This window comes from Anomalospiza imberbis, chromosome 18, assembly GCF_031753505.1.
Source record: "Anomalospiza imberbis isolate Cuckoo-Finch-1a 21T00152 chromosome 18, ASM3175350v1, whole genome shotgun sequence".
Taxonomy (NCBI): Eukaryota; Metazoa; Chordata; class Aves; order Passeriformes; family Viduidae; genus Anomalospiza; species Anomalospiza imberbis.
This window is the reverse complement of record NC_089698.1, coordinates 11,024,502-11,047,009: the sequence shown is the minus strand read 5'-3', so window position 1 is coordinate 11,047,009 and position 22,508 is coordinate 11,024,502. Positions and strand designations below refer to the sequence as shown.

The following is a 22,508-nucleotide window of genomic DNA, read 5'->3' as shown; positions in this document are numbered from 1 at the left end:
GAGCGCCCCCGTGCGGCGGGCGGGCGGACAGCGCCCCCGTGCGGCGGGGCGGGGACAGCGCCCCCGTGCGGCGGGGCGGGGACAGCGCCCCCGTGCGGCGGGGCAGATGGACAGCGCCCCCTTGCGGCGGGGCGGGGACAGCGCCCCCGTGCGGCGGGGCAGATGGACAGCGCCCCCTTGCGGCGGGGCGGGGACAGCGCCCCCGTGCGGCGGGGCGGGGACAGCGCCCCCGTGCGGCGGGGCGGGGACAGCGCCCCCGTGCGGCGGGGCGGGGACAGCGCCCCCGTGCGGCGGGGCGGGGACAGCGCCCCCGCGCGGCGGGGCGGGGACAGCGCCCCCGTGCGGCGGGGCGGGGACAGCGCCCCCGTGCGGCGGGGCGGGGCGGGGCCGAGCCCCGGTGCGACCGGGATTTACCGACCACAGGCACCGCGCAGGGAAAGGGGCTGAACGGCCGCGGCAGGGAGCTGTTGCTGCACTTGGGGAAAAAACTGTGTTCTGCCACTTCTGTGCCACTGGACATTTCTGCTGTGAGCATCGAGTAACAGGCACCCGTGGCACGTGTGCCTTTGGGAGCCAAAAAACCTGTTTCAGCTCAAAACAGCGACGTGCACAAAGGTGACAGTGAAACACAGCATAGTTCAGGCCTTCTCAAAGCCTACAGCATCTCATAATAACCACTCGGCTCGAGGCTGGTGGCGCACTGGTTGCTATGGAGTCTCCCTGTGTATTTGTTTGGAAAGCGCATGTTGGCTTCAGAAGACTTGGCAATAGTCACACTGCTGTCTCATTAATAATGCAGCACTTTGTCACGAAAAGAACAAGAAATTTACTTCTCGTATATTTCTCTCATTCCATAGGTAACCAGGTTTTAATTCCAGTATTCAACTTCATTAGAGATCAGGGAAGAGAATACCTTATTCACCAGATCCTACGGGAAATTCGTTGTTCCTACACAGACCTCGCGGCCCAAGGTGTTTGGAAACTCTGTGGCCCCGCTGGGTTCCTGTGGCAGAATGGATGCCAAGTGCCGGGGACAGAGCTGTGGACAAACGGAGCAGGGGATCTCGCTCAGTAAATTCCTTAAACTGATGTTGAAAACAACGTCTGCTCCTTATTAGCAACAACTTTTTGAAAGACTTTTCCGGTGCCTCCCAATAGGCTGCTCCGCTCACTGCACCAACCCAGTCCTGCTATCCCACGGGAATGCCGGACTCCAACCCGACAGGAGCCCGGGGCGGGGTGAGAACACCGGGACGCTGCGCTGCACTGCCGGGCCGGGCAGCAGCGCGGGCTCGGCCGGACCGCCCCTCTCACCCGCGGGAGCCGGGCCGCGCACGGCGGGACGCGAATGCGCTCCCGGGCAGCCCCCGGGGCCCGCCAGTGACCACGGCGAACGCGCGGGGCGAGGGGAGCGCCCGCCGAGCGCCCTCCCAGCCGCGATCGCCCCGCCGCTTCCCGCCCTTCTCTGACCCCGCGCTGCCCCCGCGGCAAGCCGGGGACGGGCACACGGCGACAGTCGCGGGACGGGGACGGGCCGGTGCCGCCGCCGCCGCCCCGCACATGGCGCGCACCGCATCCCGCCGGCGGCCGCCTCCCCCGCAGGGCTGCCCGCCCTGACTGCCTGCAGGCCCTCGCCGAGCCCCGCGCCTCTCCTCACCCACCGCACCGCTCGCAGGGTGAGACGCCGGCGCCGCGGGCGGCCGGCGGCGGGGGCACGGGGCGGGAGCGCAGCCCGGCCGCCGGCAGCGCGTCCCGCCGCCCACTGGCGGGCAGGCGGCGGGCGGGGGAGCCCCCGGCGCGCGCGCCCCACGCGCCTGCGCGCGGGGCGTTAAATGGGTGCGGAGCGGGCGGCGCGAGGCCCCGGCTACGGCGGCTGAGCGGAGGCGGCGCCGGGCGGAGCGGGAGCGGCGGCGGCGCGCGGGGCTGCGCGGGGCTGCGCGGGGCGGCCGGGGCTGGGGGGGGGCGGCGGCGGCGGCGGCGGCAGCGCCGGCCCGGGGCGCGTGCGGCCCCCTCAGTGGGGGCGGGCGGGGGAGAAGTGGGGCCGGCGGCCGGAGCAGGAAACGCCGCGGGCGGCGGTGAGGCCTTGAGCGGAGCGGAGCGGCGCGGGACACCCGCCGGTGAGTGCGGCCGGGCGGGGATCCGCTGAGTCACCTGCCCCACTGCCGCCGTTCCCCTCCGCGGCTCCGGCGCCTCGGGACGGCGGCCGGGCCGCGCTGCCCCCGCGCCGTGGGGCGAGCGGCGCCCGGCCCCTCCGGGCCCCGCGGGGTGTGTGGGGGTGCGGGTCCCGGCGCCCCGGCCGTGCCCGCAGAGCGATTCTCCTTGTGCTGGAGCCGCTGGGCGCGGGGTAGGGCCGGAGCGGCTCGGACCCTTCGGCGCCAGCCGCCCGGCCGGGCCGGGGGCAGGGGCAGCGTTGGGAGGGGACAGGCGCCGCCGGGCAGCGCGGCTCTCCTTTCCCGTGCCCGAGTGCTAAACTGACTCAGGCTGGAAAGAAAATGCACCCTCTAGAAAGGTACGTCTTGAAATCTGACGGGTTGGTTTTGTTTTAATTAGCTCCGCGGTCAAAGGCTTTGAAGTAACCATGGATAAAAGAGGAGGTGCAGCAGAAACTGAAAATGGCGATGCTTTCCTGGAGCTGAACAGAATTACAACTAAATACCCACATCGTTACACAAAGGTCAGCTCACTCTCCTTTCGTCTCTGAGTTGTGTGTGGAAGTCTCGGTCCCAGGAGTAGAGTGGGAGGTGGAGGCTCCTGTGAGAGGGAAACGGTGCGGTGAAAGCTGAAAAGCCTTTGCCTGGATTAGGATTTACGGGGTGGTATCAAATGAGCAGCTTGTTAAATGTGATGCAGTTGTGCAATCTTGTCCTCGATATGCTTTTGATTCCCACCACCTTATCTTAATATCTGAGCACCCCACAGCATGTGCTGAGGGATTATTGTAGAGACTGAAGTATGTTGTCCTACCAGCTTTCTCAAGCACTTCGTAGTTCTGTTTTCAGCAGTGTTATTTTGAGAAGTTGACCAAAACTGTTTTCTTGTAGTAGGTGCCATTTCATAGGAAGGTGTAGCACACTAGATCTTACCAAAACCTCTCATATATTTACTGGGTGCCTTTTGTAACCTTAGAATTGCTCATATTTGATTGCTGGAAGCTTAAACAGTTGTGACTCTAATCAATGCTTAGTGTTCCAACGTTAACACAGGTGCTTTTGTTTAACTGTGATGCCTAAATATATGTATGAGTGGAAGAAGAAGAGCCAAATAACTCTCAAATAAAGAAAGATTGTTCTAGTGCTATGTGAGTTTGATATGCTGTAGGGTTTAAGATTCAAATCTTGTTTGGGGTTTTGGTACCACTGCTGAAAAATGCCTTTGGGAAGAGTCTGAAATGGTGGGTGATTTTTCCCATGGCTGCAAGCTGTGGGAACAGGTGGTCATTGCTTTGTGAAAAGCTGTTAAGATACTTCGCAGCAAGTGGCCTGAAGTGTGGAACAGGCTGAGATAGTTTACTGTTGTTGACTGTGTTATCTTTCTTGAGGAATTCGGAGCTGTTGGCTTTTTAGTAGGTTGTTTTTTAAAGAAAAAAAATTATCATTGTGGCTCTGTTCTGTTGAGATAGTAGAGCTCTGGCTTATTTTAAGTAGACATCAACAATAAACAGTGTACTTCAGAACTGGCAAAGCTTTTTAAATCTCTCTAACTTCCTAGAAAAGATGTGCCCTTAGCTTTTGAGGATGAGAAGTATACTGCTATTCAGACCTAGTTAGTCAGTTAACTGCTAAGTGAAAGAGAGGAGCTGTTTTTAAAGCTCCCCTGCTGAAAAAAACGGCCTCTATTCTCTTTCAGTCTTGCCTAAGTCCTCTTGTGTAGTAACTGAATTCAGCTTCAATTTCTGCTGTGCTTTTTAGGGCAATGTTCAGCCCGTGCTGGTGGTGGCTGTTCACTGAAAGCAATGTCTTTGTAGCTTCAGCTTTGTTAATTCAGTACCTATAGTTTCTGACCGGGATAAAGTTGCAGAACTAGTGCCAGAAGGGGACTAGTCTTGTTTATCAGTTGGTTTCGAAGGAGCCTAAATCAAGAAATACCATAAATCAGTCTGTGTTAAAATACTTTGCATCATGTAGTTTCTCTGCCTGTTACAGCTCAAATATTTTAAGGTGGTGTGGTAAGGAACACTGTAGGGCATTTTCATGTGTTCCAGTTTCCTACTAATTAGGGATTGAGGGAACACTATTTTGGGGTATGTGCTGCTGATTTGGAAAGGGGGGTGATTTCCTTTAATGTTTTATATTCACTTACTACCACTAGGAAAACATCTGGCTCATTCTCTGAGTAGTTCTAAGCTGCTTGCTTAAAACTGTATGATAACAGCTAAGCACACTTTTCTCCCCAGCCTGCTTAGAATGTATGTGAATTAAACATAAAGCCCCACACGTGGAAGTGCAGCATTTATCTCCTCTGTTACAGGAGTGCTCTACAGTTTAAGCTGTGTCTTTTCTAGTTCTTGGGAAGCTGTTCCCCCAAGGGTGCACAGCTAATAAGTGAAAGGCAAGAAACAATTCAAATTTTCCTCACTTTAGTGGAAGAATTGTGATAGGATGTGAATGAGAGCCTGTGGACTCCCTCTCGTGGCCAGCAAAACAACCCGTTCCCAATCTGGTGATGGACAGGGCTGTTAATGCTTGTAGTATCTGCATCAGGCTCTGATAGTATTACAGCACGGATGTTCCTCACAGACTGAGGTTTATTTTGGGAAGCTGTGGGCAGGGAGGCCAGGCTCCCTTTAATGGCACTCTTTTTGCTGAGGTCTAATACAGGGTGGTGTTAAGGTTTTGTCCTGCTACCAAATTGCCATCTAGAGCAAATGTCAAACTCACATAGTTAATGAATTGATTTTAATCGCGTAGGAAAAATTGTATAAAAGTTCTGAAGGATGTTGTGTTTTGGGGGGGGAAAGGGTGAAGAGATTTCTTTTAGTTTGGCTGATGTATGGGGTCTGCTGTTAGGATTTCTTTATCCTTCCAGCTGCCCACTGATTCCTGCACAGTTCTGAATCAATTCAGTGCAGTTGGGAGTGAGGCAGGTTGAAGAAAGGGGATCTTGGGAGAATGAGCAAGTGTAACTAGAAATGTGCATCTTAACTGCAGCAGAGTTAATGCTGATTTAGAGCACTGATGGTCACACCATTAATATTGCTTTCTGAATGCAGCAAACTGCAGTGAGACTGCACTGGTTGCCAGTAAAGTGACTGACTGCTCAGGGTGTGTAGTGGTAAGCTAAGGGCCGTTCAAAGCTGGTAGAAAGTGGGAAAATAAGTTATCATTCAGCATTGATTTGATGTTGGGTGGAATGGCTAATTGTATAACACATATCTTAATATCTTGGAGTTGGTGATGGTCAGAAATGGCAAGCTTGTCTAGAATTCCCGGATCTACACCAGTGACTGAAATTGTGCTAATGCTTTTTTACCTGCTGAACTTTATATAGCATTAACCACAGCGATTTCGATTCCTTCTTGAAAACTCACCAGCTCTGGTGTCCATAATGCCTGTGTTGCTTTTAAGCTGAACTGTCCAGGGAAGTGAATACATAAACATTTATGATGTGAGCAGCTTTGGAGTGTTTATGAGAAACTGAACCTGGCCTAGTAAGGCTTAGTGCTTCAAATAAGTGTTTGGTCAGTGGCCACTGGTGGAACAACTGAAATATAAACTTTCAGTGCTGTATTTCACAGGATAGGAAACAACATATTGGGAAACCTGGGCTGTCAAATTAAAACACTAAATTGAACAGGCAGTCTGGAATAGATGGTTTGAGTCACTTAAATCTTGTCTCAGTGTGAATTGAAACTCACATCTTGATTTAATTTTTTTTTTCTAGGAGGAATTGCTGGATATTAAAGAGCGTCCCTACTCTAAGAAAAGACCTTCTTGTCTTTCAGAAAAATATGACAGGTATTTTCTTGCTTATACAAAGGCTGTATACATTTATTTCAAAATAAAACTTTAAATTGTAAAAAACACTTAGCTAAGAAGTGCTCTTATGCTGATGGGAAGTACACATGCCACAAAGTTCAGACTGCTACAGAGTCCAGTTTTCAGAAGTACTAATCTACTAGGAAAGGCTCAATGCTCTGGCCAAGGATTTTGGTCTTTTAACAGAGATTATTTTCTGCTGGATCTCATAACTTCACACAACACAAGTCTTTACAGACTTGCAGGAAAAAGTACCAAGAATGTGTGTAGCACAGACTGGGTCAGGCTGTAGCAAGCTGCCTTGCTTAGTGGATTACTCTCCTCTCCCATGTTGTCACTGTACCTCACTAAAAAATGGAGGTGAGTGTTCTTGGCTGGTGTTTGTACGTTTATTAAGCAGCAGTTTCTTTACTATTCAGATGAATTTATTGTACAAGTATGAGATTGAGGTAAAATTACCCAAATAATTAAGAGCAGCACCATATGATGCACTTGAACTGTTTTTCAGTGTACCAGGCAAGCTTCACCAATAACTAGTCTTCTAAAATCTGATACTGGGTATTATACTTCCTTGCTGTTACAGAAGAGATCCAAATACTATGTGTGAAGTAATAAACCATAGTACAGCAGATTTAAAAGTTGGGTATGAAGGATAATTCACTTGTATAGATCGCTAACCAGTGAATTCTAGGTTTCCAGCAGCAGCGTTATGAAGTATTTATTAGACTACAAGGTAGCAAACAATCCTGCAATTTTATTTTCCTAGTGATGGTGTCTGGGATCCAGAGAAGTGGCATGCATCTTTATATCCGACTTCAGGAAGAACTTCACCAGTGGAAAGCTTTAAAAAAGATTTGGATTCAGATCGGACTTCTCTTATGCGCAGGATAGTTGGTGAGTGTTCTACAGCACATTGCTCAAAACTGAACCTGGGCTGTTGGCAAGACCTTTCTGTTGGGATAACACAAAGGAGACAAACAAAGTCTCTGAAAAGTGTTTGACTGCACAGGATAAGTGTCAAAGAAATCTTGGTTGTTTCAACTAGATTGTAGTGGGTTTTCTGGTAATTATTACCGAAGAACAAACCTGTGCAACAGTCAGTTATATCCTCCTATTCTTGCCATGTAATAGTGAATGCATGTGTCAAGTGCAAGTGGGACAATTTCCCTGCAGCTCGAGGCTGAGCATGTAGAAGGTCTATAGTGGGAAAGCAGGTACTTCTAGGAGACCACAGTAGTTCCTCAATACCCAGCTGTAAAGCTTTTGTTTGGATTTCCTGTGGTCTCAGCTAGATCAGTTTCACAGAAATAAATCATGAGCACTTTTCCTTTAGAAGTGCTGGGATAGCATAGCAGCTATGGAAGAGAAGACTGCCATACAGACAACTCACTTGTCTTCACTAATAGATTAAATGTAGTGCTTTTTGTGTGGTCTTTGACTTGCAGATCCAAGAGAGCGAGTGAAAGAAGATGACTTGGATGTAGTCCTGAGTCCCCAGAGGCGAAGCTTTGGGGGTGGCTGTCATGTCACTGCGTCCGTCAGCTCCCGTCGGGCAGGGAGCCCCCTGGAAAAGGACAGTGACGGTGTCCGCGTGATCGGCGGCCGCAGGATTGGCAGTGGCAGGATCATCTCCTCGAGGAACTTCGACAAGGACCATCGGGGTGGTGACTCCAGGGACGCAAGGGACCGGGATCGTGACAGGGACTACAAAGATAAACGCTTCAGGGTTTGTTCCTTCTTTTCCTGACTGCATATGGGGAGTTTGGACACCTGGGCACTAAAAGCACCGGGGCAGGTGAGCTGCATACAGCAGCTGAGTGTTCTGTGCAAGCAGGCCCTTTATTCTTAGGGTTGAAGGGTGAGCGCTTGGTGTTTCAAAACTCAGTTACATTCCTTCAGAGGGCTCACAGGGACGTATTGTAATGCTGTTTATCAGACAAACCCTGTGTGTGGCTGACTTTTACTAGCAAGAGGTTCAGAAGTCTAATAGTTCATTTGTAGTTCTTGACCTGGCAGTTGTCAGCAAGCATTGTCATTCACCTCAGCAAATGGGAGCTTTCCATGCTTTCAGGCTTTTTTTAATACCTTTTTTTTTTTTAATTAAAAAGAAGAAACTGATAACTCACAGGGTGAAAAACTGATGGAAGCACTTGCAGATCAATAGCTTTTGGTGTAATGAAGCAGAAATTCAGCTGTGAAGCTTAAATGTAAAAGCTTACAGAACATACAGGGAGGTTGTACACATACTTTAAAATATCCAGAAGTGGTGAAAGTGGAAGTTGGGGAAGAATCTTAGGAAGCAGTATTTTATTAAGGCTAATATTTTTAATATCCCCCTTCAGAGGGAATTTGGTGACAGCAAACGTGTCTTTGGGGAGCGAAGAAGGAATGATTCCTACACTGAAGAGGAACCTGAGTGGTTCTCTGCTGGGCCTACAAGTCAGTCTGAAACCATTGAGCTCACAGGCTTTGATGATAAAATTCTGGAGGAAGATCACAAAGGGAGAAAACGTACGAGGCGACGCACAGCCTCACTGAAAGAAGGTAAGTAAGGGCAAATCTCACAAAAGCTCTGCTCTTCTGCTCGTGGGGCAGATTGCTGGGTGTGGAGGTGACTGTGACAGATCCAGACAAGTGTAAATGAAAACCTTTATCTTAAGCTTGCATAGCTTTTGGTCATCCTGAAGCACAAGATGTAAAGCCTATAATGGTATTAGTAATCTGAAAGATCAATTACTTTTTTTTTCCCAAAGAGGGGCGAGATTGAGAGGCTGGGGACAAAAACCTTGTGTGGATGTTGAATGATATCAGAAGTTGATAGGTTATTCTAAAGGTCTTGTTCATGTCTATATCGTGCTGGGTGCTGAAGGCTCTGTTTAAATTAAGCTAATGCTCTGAGGTACTTGAAATATTTTTTTTCTTATGGTAATCTAACATTAGGAACACTGATCTGGGCGTACATCTTCCTGTAACATAGCTTTAAACTGAATTAGGAAACTTGAATCTGTGTGCAGTCATTGGATGATTAAAATAAAAAAGTTGCAGTATGGCGAGAGAGATGACTTTTTAATGCTAGAAATTCTGCAGATGGACAACTTAAGTGGATAGTAGTGCAGCTCCAAGCACAGGAGTTTGTAGCCAACTTTGTCACAACTTTTTTGCAGTGCCCTGTGCAAGCTTGCTGAGAAGTCTTTAAAGTGAGAAGTGCCTTGCTCCTGGTGAAGGAGGAGAAGCAGTATTTGTCATATGTTGACTATTAAGAACCCATGTCAAGAAGGCAGGAGCTGCCAAAGGATTCTTGATGAAAAAAACAGCAGCAGCTGTTGACTTTCTGCAACAGCTGTATGTGCTTGGTGTGGCATAACAGCCCAGGCTGATCAGGATGCAGTTGTTTGTGCACAGTTCAATGGCAATTCTTATTTTTTTAGCTAGAGAGTCTTACCAGACTAGAAGCTGTGTGCTGGGAGTTGTAGTGGGTGCTGTTTTCTCTTGCAGGAGGCAGTGGAGTGTAACTGATGAGGGAGGTATCAGTTGGGGGCCGGGTTCCTTTGGGCCTGTGCTTCTAATCCCTGGGCAAGTGCATTGGCTGTCAGGCACTGTTCCCACAGGAAATAGTCAAGTTCAGTGATTCAGCAGTCACTTGGTTTTCTTTTCAAGGCATAGAATGCAATGGTGGAGTGGCAGAAGAGGATGAAGTGCAAGCTGTCCTTGCCAATGAAACTCCAGCAGATCAAGAAGTTCCTAGAGAAGCTGTTTTACAAGAACCAGCTCCAGGAGAGTTTGACTTCAATGAGTTCTTTAACTTGGATAAAAGTGTTCCTGGCCTGGCTTCAGTGAGTTTTCTGGGTTTTAAGACTGGGTATATTTGTGAGAAGCATTTTTGCTGCAGCTGCATTTTGTGAAAGCTAAAACTTGCATTGTGGAAGTTCCTTTATGAAGTGTGTAAGTTTAAGATGACTTAGCAGAGATTTAGCTTTGGAGTGTTGGGATGTTTCTGCCAAGGTGTTATCCCTGGGACTGGCTCCATCTCCAAAGTGTTTGAGGCAGACTAGCTGACTATTTTTCCTTTCTTTTGGTCATTCCTTGAAGGCTCAAAATTGATGTTCTGAATGGATCTTTTTGGAATTATTAAAGATATATTCAGAGAAGATTTGCTGTACAAATTTAGTCTAGCTGAAGACAACCTTTTCTGTCTAAGTCTGGGAAATGCAGCAAACAGATCTTCTGTGCAGACTCCCTGGCAGGCAGTGAGCCTGGAGACACTAGTGCCCGAAAAGATGTATGTCTGAAAGGGTTTGAATCTTTATTACTTAAACCTTTAAGAGGTTAATTAAGTTTTTAGAACTATTACTCCTGTATTGGATAAACACAGCCTACCAATTCAGTCAGAAGTCAAAAATTGTGTTCTGACTGCAAACAAACAGACCTGACATGGTTTAGAAATGTTGAGGTTAAAAAAAATGGACTTCTGACCTAATCTTTAATCTCTAATGTGGACAAGCTGCTTGCATTAGAAAAGAGTCATCATATGGTGCCAGTGATTTGACAAATAAATGGAGGAGAGGTCATTCTCCCTATAGAAGTTGTAAATGGTTTCTTTAGACTTGATAATCTGCTTTCAGCATATGGGCAAGGTGGTGACTCCTTTTAAAAGCAGGGATTTCCCGCGTGAAAAAACCTGCTGATGAAACAGATGGGCAGATGTTATAATTTGTCATAGGAGGGAGTTTCTTTGTACTGGTGATACGTCTGTGACAAGTGTTACCATAGGTTTGTACATTTCTTGTCTGAATTCTAATATGATAGAGTCAAACAATCAAAACCAAATGGAGCAATACTGTTTTTTTCCCCTCTGTTGTAAATAGTGTTGAGTGCTCCTTGTTTAAGAAAAGAACTAGTTTCTCTGTGAGGAAGAAGCTGCTCTTCCTTTTGTCTAAAAGAAAACATGCTGCCTGAAACTGCATCTGTGCCTGTTGAGCCAGGCTTTAACTGGGTACTGTCTTGCAGGACAGGAGAAGCTTTAGTTGAAGTTATATTTTTATAATGCGCTATTTTTTAAATACTTGGGATTCTTTTGACACTTCCACTTTAAAATGGTGTAGTTAATGGTCTTTGGGTGCTCTGACTGTGCTTTTACAGTTACAGTTTTACTGTGAGTAAATATTTGGTGTCAGTTAGAGATGTGTGCTGGGTTATGTTAACTGTCTGCAGGAAAAAAGCACATCAAAGCTTTGAAACTCTGGGAGCAGCATCTAGTTGTCTGTAGCAGAAGAATCTTGTTTGCACAGTAAAGCTTCTCAGAAATGTTGCTGATCTTGCTTATGTTAAGATTTTTTTCTTTTTTTCCTCCCTTAGATGATAGAAGATGTGCTGGGGGAAGGTTCAGTGTCTGCCAGCAGGTTCAGCAGGTGGTTTTCCAATCCCAGTCGTTCTGGAAGTCGGTCAAGCAGCTTGAGATCTACCCCTCATGAGGAACTGGAGAGGCTAGCAGGTAAGGCTGCAGGACAATGCAGGGTCAGGTAGCCTCCTTCCACATTCTTTCTTACTCATTCAATAAGATGGCAGATAAGGCTTTAGGACAGTGAATTCACCCACAGTTTAAGCACTTGGCATTCTTTTGGAAGCTCTTAGAGAAAGCAGCTGTAAGTTCTTTTTAAATAAATGTTCTTGTCAGTGCTTCCTGATGACTTTCCAGCTGATCTTGGGCAAGGGGCATGAGGCATAACGTTGCAGTGACGTGCTGAAGTTGGTTGCCGGTGTATGTTCATCTTGAGCCATTGGGTTGGTAAACTGATGTCGCAGTGCTCCTGGTTTTGCTGTTTCAGGTCTAGAGCAAGCCATTCTCTCCCCTGGCCAGAACTCTGGAAACTACTTTGCTCCCATTCCATTGGAAGACCACTCTGAAAACAAAGTGGACATCCTAGAAATGCTACAGAAAGCCAAAGTGGACTTAAAACCTCTTCTCTCAAGTCTTTCAGCCAACAAGGAAAAGCTTAGAGAGAGCAGTAAGTGCCTCTTCAGCTATTGTCAAGTTCTTGTGATGCAGTATCTCCCAGCAAGAGGCTTGGTATTCTGGAAACCTCAACTGCCCAAATCCAGGCATAGGCAGTGTTAAAGATTGACTTACAGTAGTGAAAACTCAGTATTCAACAGCTCTCGATTGTGTCAATATCATCACTGACTCTTCTCATCCTAATCACAGGATGACATCACTTTATCAGACTGCTTTAGTGGCCAGAAACAATTATAAGATGATGCAAGTCTTGATCTGAGTTTCCAGCTTTGTGTATGACATTTGCAGCTTTTTCATACTGGTGACTGGTAATGTCAGCTCTGAAACTGTGGCGTTTGAACTCTGGCTTTACCAAAAACTGACAGTGTCAGTCATCCTTGGCAGTGTCTGTAATGGATCACATTGATCCATTAAGTGTCAGTATATAAGAAGTTGCACAGTGGCTTGAGAATGGGGTTGTTTTTTTTTTTTTTTTTTCTCCAAGGGTGCCTCCAGCTTAGGGATTTGCATGTCTGGGCCCATAGCATGCATGGAGTGTACAAAATGCATGTGTTCTGTGAACTCTCGAGTTCTAATTCCAAACTGGTTTCTCTTTGGCAAGCAGCATGCATTGCCACGTAAACTGGACTGAAGAAAAAGTGATGCCCCTCTGATTAGTGTGAAGCAGCTAGGAAGGAAAGCATCTAAGCACTGCAAATATTCTTAAACATCCAGTCTGGGAGTAGGAGCGTTGGCTAACATGTGGAGAACTTCCTTAATTTCACTTTAAAAAGACTTGTAGTTCTATTTCTGTTCTGCTTAGTCTGACTTTCCTACTAAAAACTGTTTCAACTTTGATCCGCACAAACCAAGGATGAAGGAAAAAAAAAAAATCTGTGGGGAAGCTTCCATTCACTCAAAAGTACCTGATGTGGGGCTCTGCATTCCCACAAAATGCTGTACAGCTCTTCAAGTGTTGTGGAGTTTTCAGGTCAATTCCTCTCCACCAGCATCATATTTACTCGTGTTCTATGCTGCATGTCTGCATCATTGTTTCTTTTTTCCACCTCCTTGCCCAAATTTCCAGTAAATCTTATTTCTTTGGGCCAACATCTGCAACCCATGGCATGCTTCTGTCTCTTCTTCCTTTTCTTTTAAGGTGTCATGCCTTGTCATGTGTGTTAGCTGGTCCATAAAGCATGTTTAGCCTTGATGTCAGGCACTAGGAGGTGTTTATATATGTGTATATATGCATATACAGAAAAAAGCACTGCTAGGAGCACTCACTGTACCTTGTGCTGGTTATGCCAGTGAAATCTCGCTATAACGGGCTTTAATTTTTCTGAGCAAAAAATCTACTTCAAACTTTATACACACTGAGTTTAAGTGTGTAACTGAGTCTCTAAAGTATCTAGATTTTCCAGGTATGTATTCTTTCTGCTTATGATAGCTTCAGAAATTTGACATGGCTTGCACTGTGGCTGTAAAACTATCTGTTCTCCTGGAGTATAAGTTAAATGAAACTTTCCTAATTGAGAAAAGAAACCAACTCAATTGTCACATGAATATTCTCTGTTAAATGCAGGCAAAGTTGTAAAATGCATTTATTTATCCTGCATTTATTGCAGGATAAATGAAAGAGAGTGAGAATTTAGTGGCTGAAGCCTAAACAGGTTCTTATGGAATCCTACGTGGCAATAGTAGTGCATGTCAGTTCTCTGAATTTGGATATGTTAGAATGTCAGTCTAAACCCAGATCAATCATGGTTTGACAGCTAGTATCAGTATCAAAAAATAAGTTTTTGGCCGTTCCTAGTTTTCAAACAACTTCTTTTCACCTCCTGCACAAGAATTATTAGCTCACTTGAGAACAGAACTGTGGCTTACCAGTATTTCTTCTGTATTTCTCAGCACATTCAGGAGTTGTACTTTCAGTGGAGGAAGTTGAAGCTGGGCTAAAAGGTCTGAAAGTGGATCATGAGGGGAAAATTGCCACTCCCTTTATGGCTGAGCAAATGGAAGAAGCCCTGAATGTCAGCGGCTCCAGACAGATGAAGAAGGATGGGGATATGACTGCGTTTAACAAACTCGTCAGCAGCATGAAGGCAAGCGGGACTCTGCCTTCACAGCCCAAAGTCAGTGTAAGTGCAGCCAGTGGCTCTGGTGACCTGTGTTTGCAGGGGGTAACAGCCAACCCTTACCTGAAGCCCCGATGTTTTTAGTGACCTTTTAGTAGAGGTATGTCAGTGAATAATCTATTCTTTTGCACTTGACTTTCAACAGCACTTGTACGAAGATGAAACTGAAGTGAATACTTGTTAGCTGGAAGATTAATATTAAACAACAGATGATAGCAAGGTTTAGACTGCAAGGGATTGTAGGATGAAATTTCATCCTGTCACTAACTGCCTAAGCAGTATGCTTGACCCAGAAGCTGTCAGTAAATATTTCTGGCACCAGAAGATACTTCTAACAACCGAGTAGGTCTAAAGCATGTGGTTTTCCTGCCAAACTATGCCCAAGGACTTTTAGACTCATCCCGCTTCACTAAAAGATAGTGAAGAATGTAAATCTGCCCTGTGAAGAATTTGCAGATTGATCTCAGACTTAAATCAGTACTTTTGCTTCTGGGTGTCTCTTTACATTAATGTGCAATTTTGATCCTCAGAAGAAAAGTAATTTTTTTAACATATAAACACTTTTTAGTTTGTTATATGTTTTCAGTTAACCAATGGCTCAATATTCCATCTCCACTTTACACAATTACATAAATTCATATATTTGACCCAAACTTGAATGTGGCACAGTGAAATACCTGTATGCAATCTAGCACAGGGCATTTTTCTTAGGGGAAATCTGTGAGCCAGTTCAGCCCTTAACTTTGCTGAAATGTTATTTGGCTGTTGCACAAACTACTGTTCTAACACAACAGATGAAATTATTTCTGTCACTGAAGCGAATGTAGATAGTCTCTTACTGAGCTTGGTTGTATTTATGTCTAATTTACAGTGTTTTCATTTTCTTAGCAGAGCCTTGAAAGCCACTTAATGTCACCTCCAGAGATGTCAGGCCAGCCTTTGTCAAAGAATATTCTGCAGGTATTCTTACTGGGGGGAGGAAAGTACTTTAAAGCATATCCCCAATGGGAAAACAAAAATTATTTGAAAATAAGGCATTTAAGGCAATTATGGGATCAGTAGTCAGACAAGATATTATAAAGAAAATGCTAGGGACTAGATCAGTTTACCTAAAAATATATCTTGTCGTGTTATTTCCTGTAATTACAGCTTGAAAATGAAAAGCTTGCTGAGTGCCTAATTCTGAGCAAACCAGGATTGGTATATCTGGTTGCACAAGTCCCCTTGTCTCTAAGTTGCTATAAATAGGGCAGGCAGTCTGTAGTGTAGTAAAATGAGTTAGTTTGTGTAAATTTGCCATATTTTGAATGTTCTTTCTTGAATTATTCTTAGGAACTTCTTGGTCCACCCATTACCAGACCTGCTTCATCGAATGTCTTAAGTGGCCTGATAGGTGGTTTGGAGCCTGCAGCCTCTCTGCTGACACAGAGAGCCCCCTCTCCCCCCATCCCACCTGTGTTCCCAACACGAGCTGCTTCTGCAGATTACCTGCGCCACAGAATCTCTTCACCCATTGGTGAGACTGGTTGCAAAGTGGGCTCTTATTACTTGAGGTTTTTTTAAGACTGCTTTACAGAACTATAAAAACTTCCTGGCACTTGGTGGGCAACTAGGGCAGTGTCTGCCTTTTGAGTGCTAAGTGCCCTTTCACTTACTAGTCTCTAATGTTAAATTCATTACCCAGACCTCACTGTGAGTTCTGGTGAGGAATAATGTGCTCAGCTATTGTGTAAGGATAACTCCCAAGGACTACTTGGCCATTTGTACTACACAACACTACCAGGAGCCTCTTTTGTAGCTCTCCAGCTCCGTGACAAGGCAGAGGTGTAGCTCTATGTAGATTTAAGGGGTGAGCTGAGAGCCTTCACAATGAATCCTTAATTCATGTAGCATTATTTTACTTTGGGATATGTATTCTATTGAAAGAAACTGTTAAAACTTTTAAATACAACTGTTTTATGTTCTTTAGGTTTTGGACAAGGTTCTCAGCAATTGCTTGGCGATCCATTTCCAGGTGTAAGGAAGCCCATGAGCCCAGTTGCTGCACAGGTTAGATGAACTGCTTTTTGTTTAATATATTTGCATGTCTTTGTCTTCTGTGGTCTAGAGCTAACTTGTGGGAAATTTAGCTGTTGCACCCAGATGTTTGTGCTTTGTTAAGTTTACTCTGCGTGTGAGGATGCAAAGTCTAATTTAATACAGTCTCAAAACCTCATTGCAATTTGGCCCATCTTAGAGTACCTGAAGTACAAAATTTTTTTAAACGTCTATTGCCTGTTAATTAAACAGAGACTGTTGATGGGCAGATGTTGCTGAAGGCATTAGTAGCTATAGCTGTCAATCTTCAGTATCTTAAAGAAAACCCAGCCAAATACAGGCTTTGACTTGTGTGGTTTTTATCCACCTCTACCTCAGATGAGTCCCCTGGAGATCCAGCAAGCTGCATTAGAGGGATTGGCACTCCCACATGACTTGGCCATACATGCAGCAAATTTCTATCAGCATGGCTTTGGTAAACCACAAATGGACAAAAGCAGAGATGGCTACAGAAACAGGTGAGCACCTGACTGCAAAATTTAAGGGGTATGCCGTTAACTGATTTTTTTAATGTGAGTATTGTCTTTCACGGGATGTTAGCACTAGTCACTCAGGATTGCATTGGTCCTTGGCAGTGCTGCCTTTGATTCTGTGCCAAGAGCAGAGCTGCTTCTGACTCCCTGTCCCTTCACAGGCAGCAGCGAATGACTAAATCCCCTGCACCAGGACACAGAGGGAATGCATCTTCTCCAGCCCCTGCAGCATCCATTACGAGCATGGTCAGTACCTGATGTTCAGTGGTTGTGGGGGAACTGCCAAAGTGTCTGCTGTTACCAGATTACAGCAGTGGTAATCGATGGGAGAAGGGGAGGCCATTGAGTTAATCACATTCATGTTGGATCTGTGGCCATGTGATACAGGAATAAGTTTTCCTTCATGCTTAACTGAATGTTTTCACCTTGGAAAAGGGCCTTTTCTGACCACTGTCTTACCTCAAACTGAAGAAATACCATTAGTGTTACCTTGACCTCATGTTCTGAAACCAAATGAAGGTGATTATGAAAACTCAGGCTGTCATATTTTGGTGCTTAAATTTTAAGACAAGTGCTGAAAGCCATGAGATGCTTTAGAGAGCACTGGTGTTTGGGTATGAAGCGTTTGACCTGAGTGTCTCTGGGTTGAAATAATGCCTAGGTGCTTCAGGGTCACTTTGAAAATGAATAAAATCTCAAAGCCAAAATCTCTGCCTTCAGTACTGTGTAGAATGCAGTTTTGATCTAAGTTTTCCAATTAGTCAGTCAAGTACTTGCAGCTCAGGACCGTCAACCTGCCAAATCAAACAAGTAATACAGGTTTATATTCCAAATGAGTGACTTCCACAGGTGCTATGGAACTCTGAATGGGGGAAAACCCAAATGAGGCAATAGTTCTCTGCAGAACATCAGCCCTGAGTTAATGCAGATGAAGCAGCTCTGTAGGAATTCCTATGGAGTTGCTCTTCTGAACCAATAGCAAAGAGGAAGTAGCTGTAACTTGCACTACAGCTCAGCTGTTTTGTTTCAAGCCTGTTAAGGTACATTTAACTGAGAACAGCTGCAGATTTTGATACTGGACTTGCAAAAAAGCTAAACAGAAGTGCTTAAATTATAGATTAAAGCTATTAAATGAGGTGAAGTAAAATCATGGGCACACAGCAGCTGATTCAAAAGAGCTTTAAATGGAAAGGATGTGCTAGAATTGGTGTCCTCCCACAGCTGAGATATTGTGGCCTGGGTAATGAGCTGAAGCTCTGCTTCTTACTGTGTTCTCTGCAGCTGTCTCCTTCCTTCACACCTACCTCGGTGATTCGCAAGATGTACGAGAGCAAAGAGAAAAGCAAAGAGGATCCAGTTTCTGGGAAAATGAAAATCAGTGATGTTAAAGATGAAAATCAGAGACCAAATGAAGGTATTGTAATGGCTTCAAAATACCACAGACAAAAGGGATTTGGCATAGACTCAGATTCTCAGCACATAATACACCCAGGTTACCTTTAGACATTCCTGATCCGTGGAGATGAGGAGGAAGTGAGGGAGCTGATGGGAGGAGAGGCCAGAGCTATGGAGGGGATCCTCTTCCAGTAGTGCTGGGGCTTAATCTCTTATTTCCTGTCAATTTCTGAGCAACACTAAGAGGGCTGGACCATAATTGTTTGCAACTTTTCTTGATGAACAAGCACAGTGACAATAATGCTTCCACAGCTCTCTACACCAGCAATTGAAAACTTAGTTGTCTTGAGACAGCTGAACAGTCAAAGCTGAGACCAATTAAGCTCTTAAGTGTAGCAGATCAGGGAAGCATTTTGTCACCCAAACTGATGTAAGAGGCTGTTAAAAGGAAATGCTCAACACCAGTTGCCTGACCCAGTCAGACTGACATGGCCAATGGCCATGGCATTGTGCATCAGCACTGGTAGCTGCAGAGGCAGCTTGCAGTTCACGTAGCAGTCCAGCTGAAATACCTCCACTGTGGTAGTTGATGCCAGGGTATTTCAGGCCTTGTCTAACTCATCTGGATGGTCTGTGGGAGTAGCTTCTGGAGGTGCTTTAGTGTTCCAAATCCTGCTAAGCAGATGTCAGATGTAGAAGGCTGCTGTTAACCCCCAAACACAGTTAAACTGAAAAACCACCTTTGGCCAGACTTCTGGCACAACTCCAACTTATAATCTTGTCTAGGGAGGATCTCTTGTACCTCCTATCACATTTGGCACTGACTCATGCATGCTGCCAGTTCAATATTGCAAAGAAGGAAAAATAAGAATTAAAAGTGGAGTTACTGCTGATTCTAAAGTAATTTAAATTTCCTGTACAGGGATTTCTGTGGAACATATTCCTTCTCATTATTCTCTTTGAAATAATTTGGCCATAAGCATCCAGAAAAAAGATGCTTACTATTAAATATATATTTATAGCTGACTACAGTTCAGCTAGTTCTGGAACCTATCAAATACAATCATTAAGCTTTAATTTTCATTAGGTGCAATCTCTAGCTGTGGACTGTAATAGCTGTATTCAATTCTAGCTACAGATAACCTACTGTCTAGTTCTGTGGAGAATGCAGATCAAGGAACTTTGCCCACCTTAGGTACCAAACTACCTGCACTGCAGCGCTCTGCATGTTCCACACCTCTTACCCAAGCAAATCGTTGCACCAAAGAGCAAGACTACAGGCCCAAATCAGCTGGTAGGAAGACTCCTACAATGGCCTCCCCAGTACCAGGAGGCCCTTTTCTTCGTCCTGTTCATCAAGTACCCCTTGTTCCCCATGTACCACTTGTACGACCTGCTCATCAACTGCACCCAGGATTGGTCCAGAGAATGATGGCACAGGGGGTCCATCCGCAGCATCTTCCTCTGCTGCAAGCAGGTAATCCATACTTTTTCTTCCTGTTCGTGCATGTTCTCTTTGAGGCTGTGTTAGGAGCAGCACAAACTGATACTACTGGTAGTCTTTATTATATCAGAACTTACCTTTACAATCACACAATAAATTCCAACCCATCTAAATAGGTATGTTTTGTTTTGCATTAAGTTCCTTATGCTTATCAGGTAAGATGTTTTCTTGCTCATGTTCAACAGGTATGCTTCCTCCTGGAGTGGACCTGTCTCACTTGCAGGGAATATCTGCTCCCATCCTTGGCCAGCCTTTTTATCCACTACCAACAGCAAGCCATCACATCTTAAATCCACGCTCGGGGACACCTTTGCAGCTCGCCATGATGCAGCAGCAGCTACAACGATCAGGTAGGCTAGAACAGACAGCAGGAGTGTGACTTGTAGAAGGCTGCTTTCTGGGGTGTTGAGTGCACTGTGGTAGCAGGAAGCTACTATAAATTCAGTTATTCATGATCACTAACCTTGTGTGGGTCTCAAGTGGTTTGGGCCAGTGCAAGCTGTTATGCCAGAACAAAGTCCAAGTGAAGTGTTTGGTTTCAGAACATGTGTTGCTACTGACAGATCTGACTCTTGCAGCATGTGTGCAGGCTTTCAGCCTTCTTGGGCCACGGGCTACCCACCTTCTCCAGGGAAATGCTATTTGATCCTGGTCTTCCCTTCAAACCCGTCCGTGTCCGGAACTGGCAGTGTCAGGCCATTTATGGGAGTACTAATGAAAATAAGCACGTGGTACCTGGACTTCCTGGGGCTCATAGAATGAATAAAAGCCACATTCGGCTCACATGCCTTATCAGGTGATAGCTCGAGGGCAAATCTGTGCTGGGTGTTACTCCACCTCTAATAGCTTTACATTTCACAGGCTCTGGAGCACAGGGATCACCTGCTGGTGCACAAACAACCCCTCAAAATGTGCTGCCTCGGACTGGGTTATCTCATGGGCACACACAGCTTGACCATCGCCCCAGCCAGAGAAGTGGCTCTCCCATTGGCCTTGCAAAATGGTTTGGTTCAGATGTCTTGCAGCAGCCTCTTCCATCCATGCCATCCAAAGTCATCAGTGTAGATGAACTGGAATTCCGGCAGTGAACAGTGACCACTGGGTGGAACACTTGCGATTCTTTAGACTGGATGGGAATGTCCATAGTCAGGACTTCACCTCTGTTTGGTTTTTTGGGGCTTTTATTTTTAGCACTCCTGTGCAGAATTTCCTTTTGAGAGACTAAAGCACATGGCACCTGTCCTGGTCTCATGTCTGCATCAAGACTAAAGAATCCATTATGGCTTGGATAGTGAAGCCTGAAGAAATTTAGATGCACGACAAAGCCAGTTTAATCCTGGAAGTGTCTATTTTTTTTTTGTTTGTTTTTGTAAGATATGTGAATGAAGTGCTGATATTCTCTAGTGTAGAGGTAGCAGCTATGGATTCCTTCTGCAGAAAAACTACATGTATAGACCCTTCTGTACAGACTTCTGTATAAACAATCTTTTGTACATACACACCTAGAATAGCCTTTTTGAATCTATACAGCTGTACATAAGAGTAGCTGATAACAGTTGAGCTTTAGTTGTGCCTATGGTTTGGACCTTTCTCCATTGTATGTGTGGGACTTTCTTTAAGATTAAAGTTGCATATCCTAAGTGTGAGTGAACAGGATGAAGTTGCTTTGCCTTTTCTTGCTGCTCATCTCCTCTAGGTCTCCCTCTCACATTTTTCTGTCACGTACTGTGCACTCAGTGTAGCTAAAGTGTCAAAGTAAAAGCCCACATCTTGCTGTCTATGTAACAAAGGTCTGATTCCCTGTGACTCTTGCCACCAAATGAGAGAATTGTTTAGTCTTCGAAAGCCTTGAGGATGGGACCTGGTGCAGTCATGATAAAGCCAGATCTTCAGTCTGTAGGTACCTACTGGTTGTTGCTCTTTCAAGAGGGCTGCTGCTGGTCCTTATTTAGCTGCAGTATTTTCCTTGTTTTAATCTTTCAAGCCAGTTACTAAAGGTCATCAAAATGGAGCCTTGGAATCCTCACCCTTCAACTCCTCAGTCATAGCTGTGGATATTCTGTACTGCCTTCAGTGTTGTTCATAGAAGGGAGTCCCAAGAACTGTCCTCAATCTAGTGTGCATCTGGTGATGCCATTACTGTGAAACTTGCCTTTGGAGTCTTGTTCTGTGGCTTGAAAGGGGGAGGATGGGGTAGTTTTGTGATCTTACTGTGTATATTTGGTTTTAAAATACTATGTTCCTTTTAAGCCTGTTTCACTTCCCTGAACAGATAAATGTTCTCTTCCATTCTTGTGCATGGTTCCTCACTTCACTCCCTCACTTGTCTTGAGTCTAGTACTGCTGTCATGTCCTACCTAGCTTAGGCCATTGTGCTCTTTTAAGAGGTGAAAGTAAAACCAGAACTCTTACAGACTTGCTCTTTCTTAGGTCTCACTGAAAGCAAAACCAGCAGCAGGAAAAAAAAAATCACTTGTCTGTATTTTATAACCTTTGCCAGTGTGCTGTGGTGGGTTTGTTTCAGTCTAGCAGAGACAGTGTTGTATGGAAATAGCAAGCTGCAATCTCCGTGGAAGCTGTTGGAGGTCACCCATACTTCTAGTGGTTGTTCCCAAAACAATCCCTGTAAAACATGCAATCACCAGCTTGTCCTTGTAAGATTGTTTTCATACTTTTTTAACTTGACACTTTCCCAGTAACATTCTGTAAATAAAGTTGATTCTACCAGCTCTCCGTATCAATTGCTCTTGTACTAAATTATGTGAGAATATTGATTAATTCTTAGCACTGCTCTCGTGGGTAAGATGGAAACTGGGTTTGAGTTGAGATGCAGAAAACTTCAACTAGTCCAGGGGTGGGGAGGATCAGTCCGCCTTGGTAAGAGTGACTGGCCTCACTGATGACCCAGGATGGAATTGCGGCATTTAAATGTCA

General features: G+C 45.4%; 1 protein-coding gene across 5 annotated transcripts; it reads left to right on the top strand.

The window, feature by feature from the left end:
• The first annotated feature begins 1,959 nt into the window (after window positions 1–1,959).
• On the top strand, window positions 1,960–22,303 carry EIF4ENIF1 (eukaryotic translation initiation factor 4E nuclear import factor 1). Of its 5 annotated transcripts, none has more exons than XM_068208999.1 (19): window positions 1,960–2,117; window positions 2,551–2,674; window positions 5,881–5,954; window positions 6,742–6,869; window positions 7,421–7,701; window positions 8,318–8,519; window positions 9,633–9,808; window positions 11,331–11,466; window positions 11,801–11,980; window positions 13,879–14,108; window positions 14,997–15,065; window positions 15,438–15,621; window positions 16,075–16,154; window positions 16,521–16,660; window positions 16,837–16,921; window positions 17,957–18,089; window positions 19,203–19,547; window positions 19,760–19,924; window positions 20,436–22,303. In XM_068208999.1, exons 2-19 carry the CDS (start codon window positions 2,579–2,581, stop codon window positions 20,660–20,662), a joined length of 2,931 nt encoding a protein of 976 aa, XP_068065100.1. In that variant the 5' UTR covers window positions 1,960–2,117; window positions 2,551–2,578; the 3' UTR covers window positions 20,663–22,303. The 5 variants fall into 5 exon arrangements, with proteins under 5 accessions (XP_068065100.1, XP_068065103.1, XP_068065101.1 ...); XM_068209002.1 differs by having other exon boundaries at window positions 14,994–15,065; window positions 19,485–19,547; XM_068209000.1 differs by having other exon boundaries at window positions 14,994–15,065; window positions 19,266–19,547.
• Window positions 22,304–22,508: the final 205 nt, after the last annotated feature.

Coding starts and splice junctions, on each gene's coding strand:
- EIF4ENIF1 (XM_068208998.1), top strand. CDS start 2,579: ATGGATAAAAGAGGAGGTGCAGCAGAAACTGAAAATGGCGATGCTTTC. Junction 6,870..7,420: donor TCTTATGCGCAGGATAGTTG/GTGAGTGTTCTA, acceptor TTTGACTTGCAG/ATCCAAGAGAGCGAGTGAAA. Junction 11,467..11,800: donor GGAACTGGAGAGGCTAGCAG/GTAAGGCTGCAG, acceptor TTGCTGTTTCAG/GTCTAGAGCAAGCCATTCTC.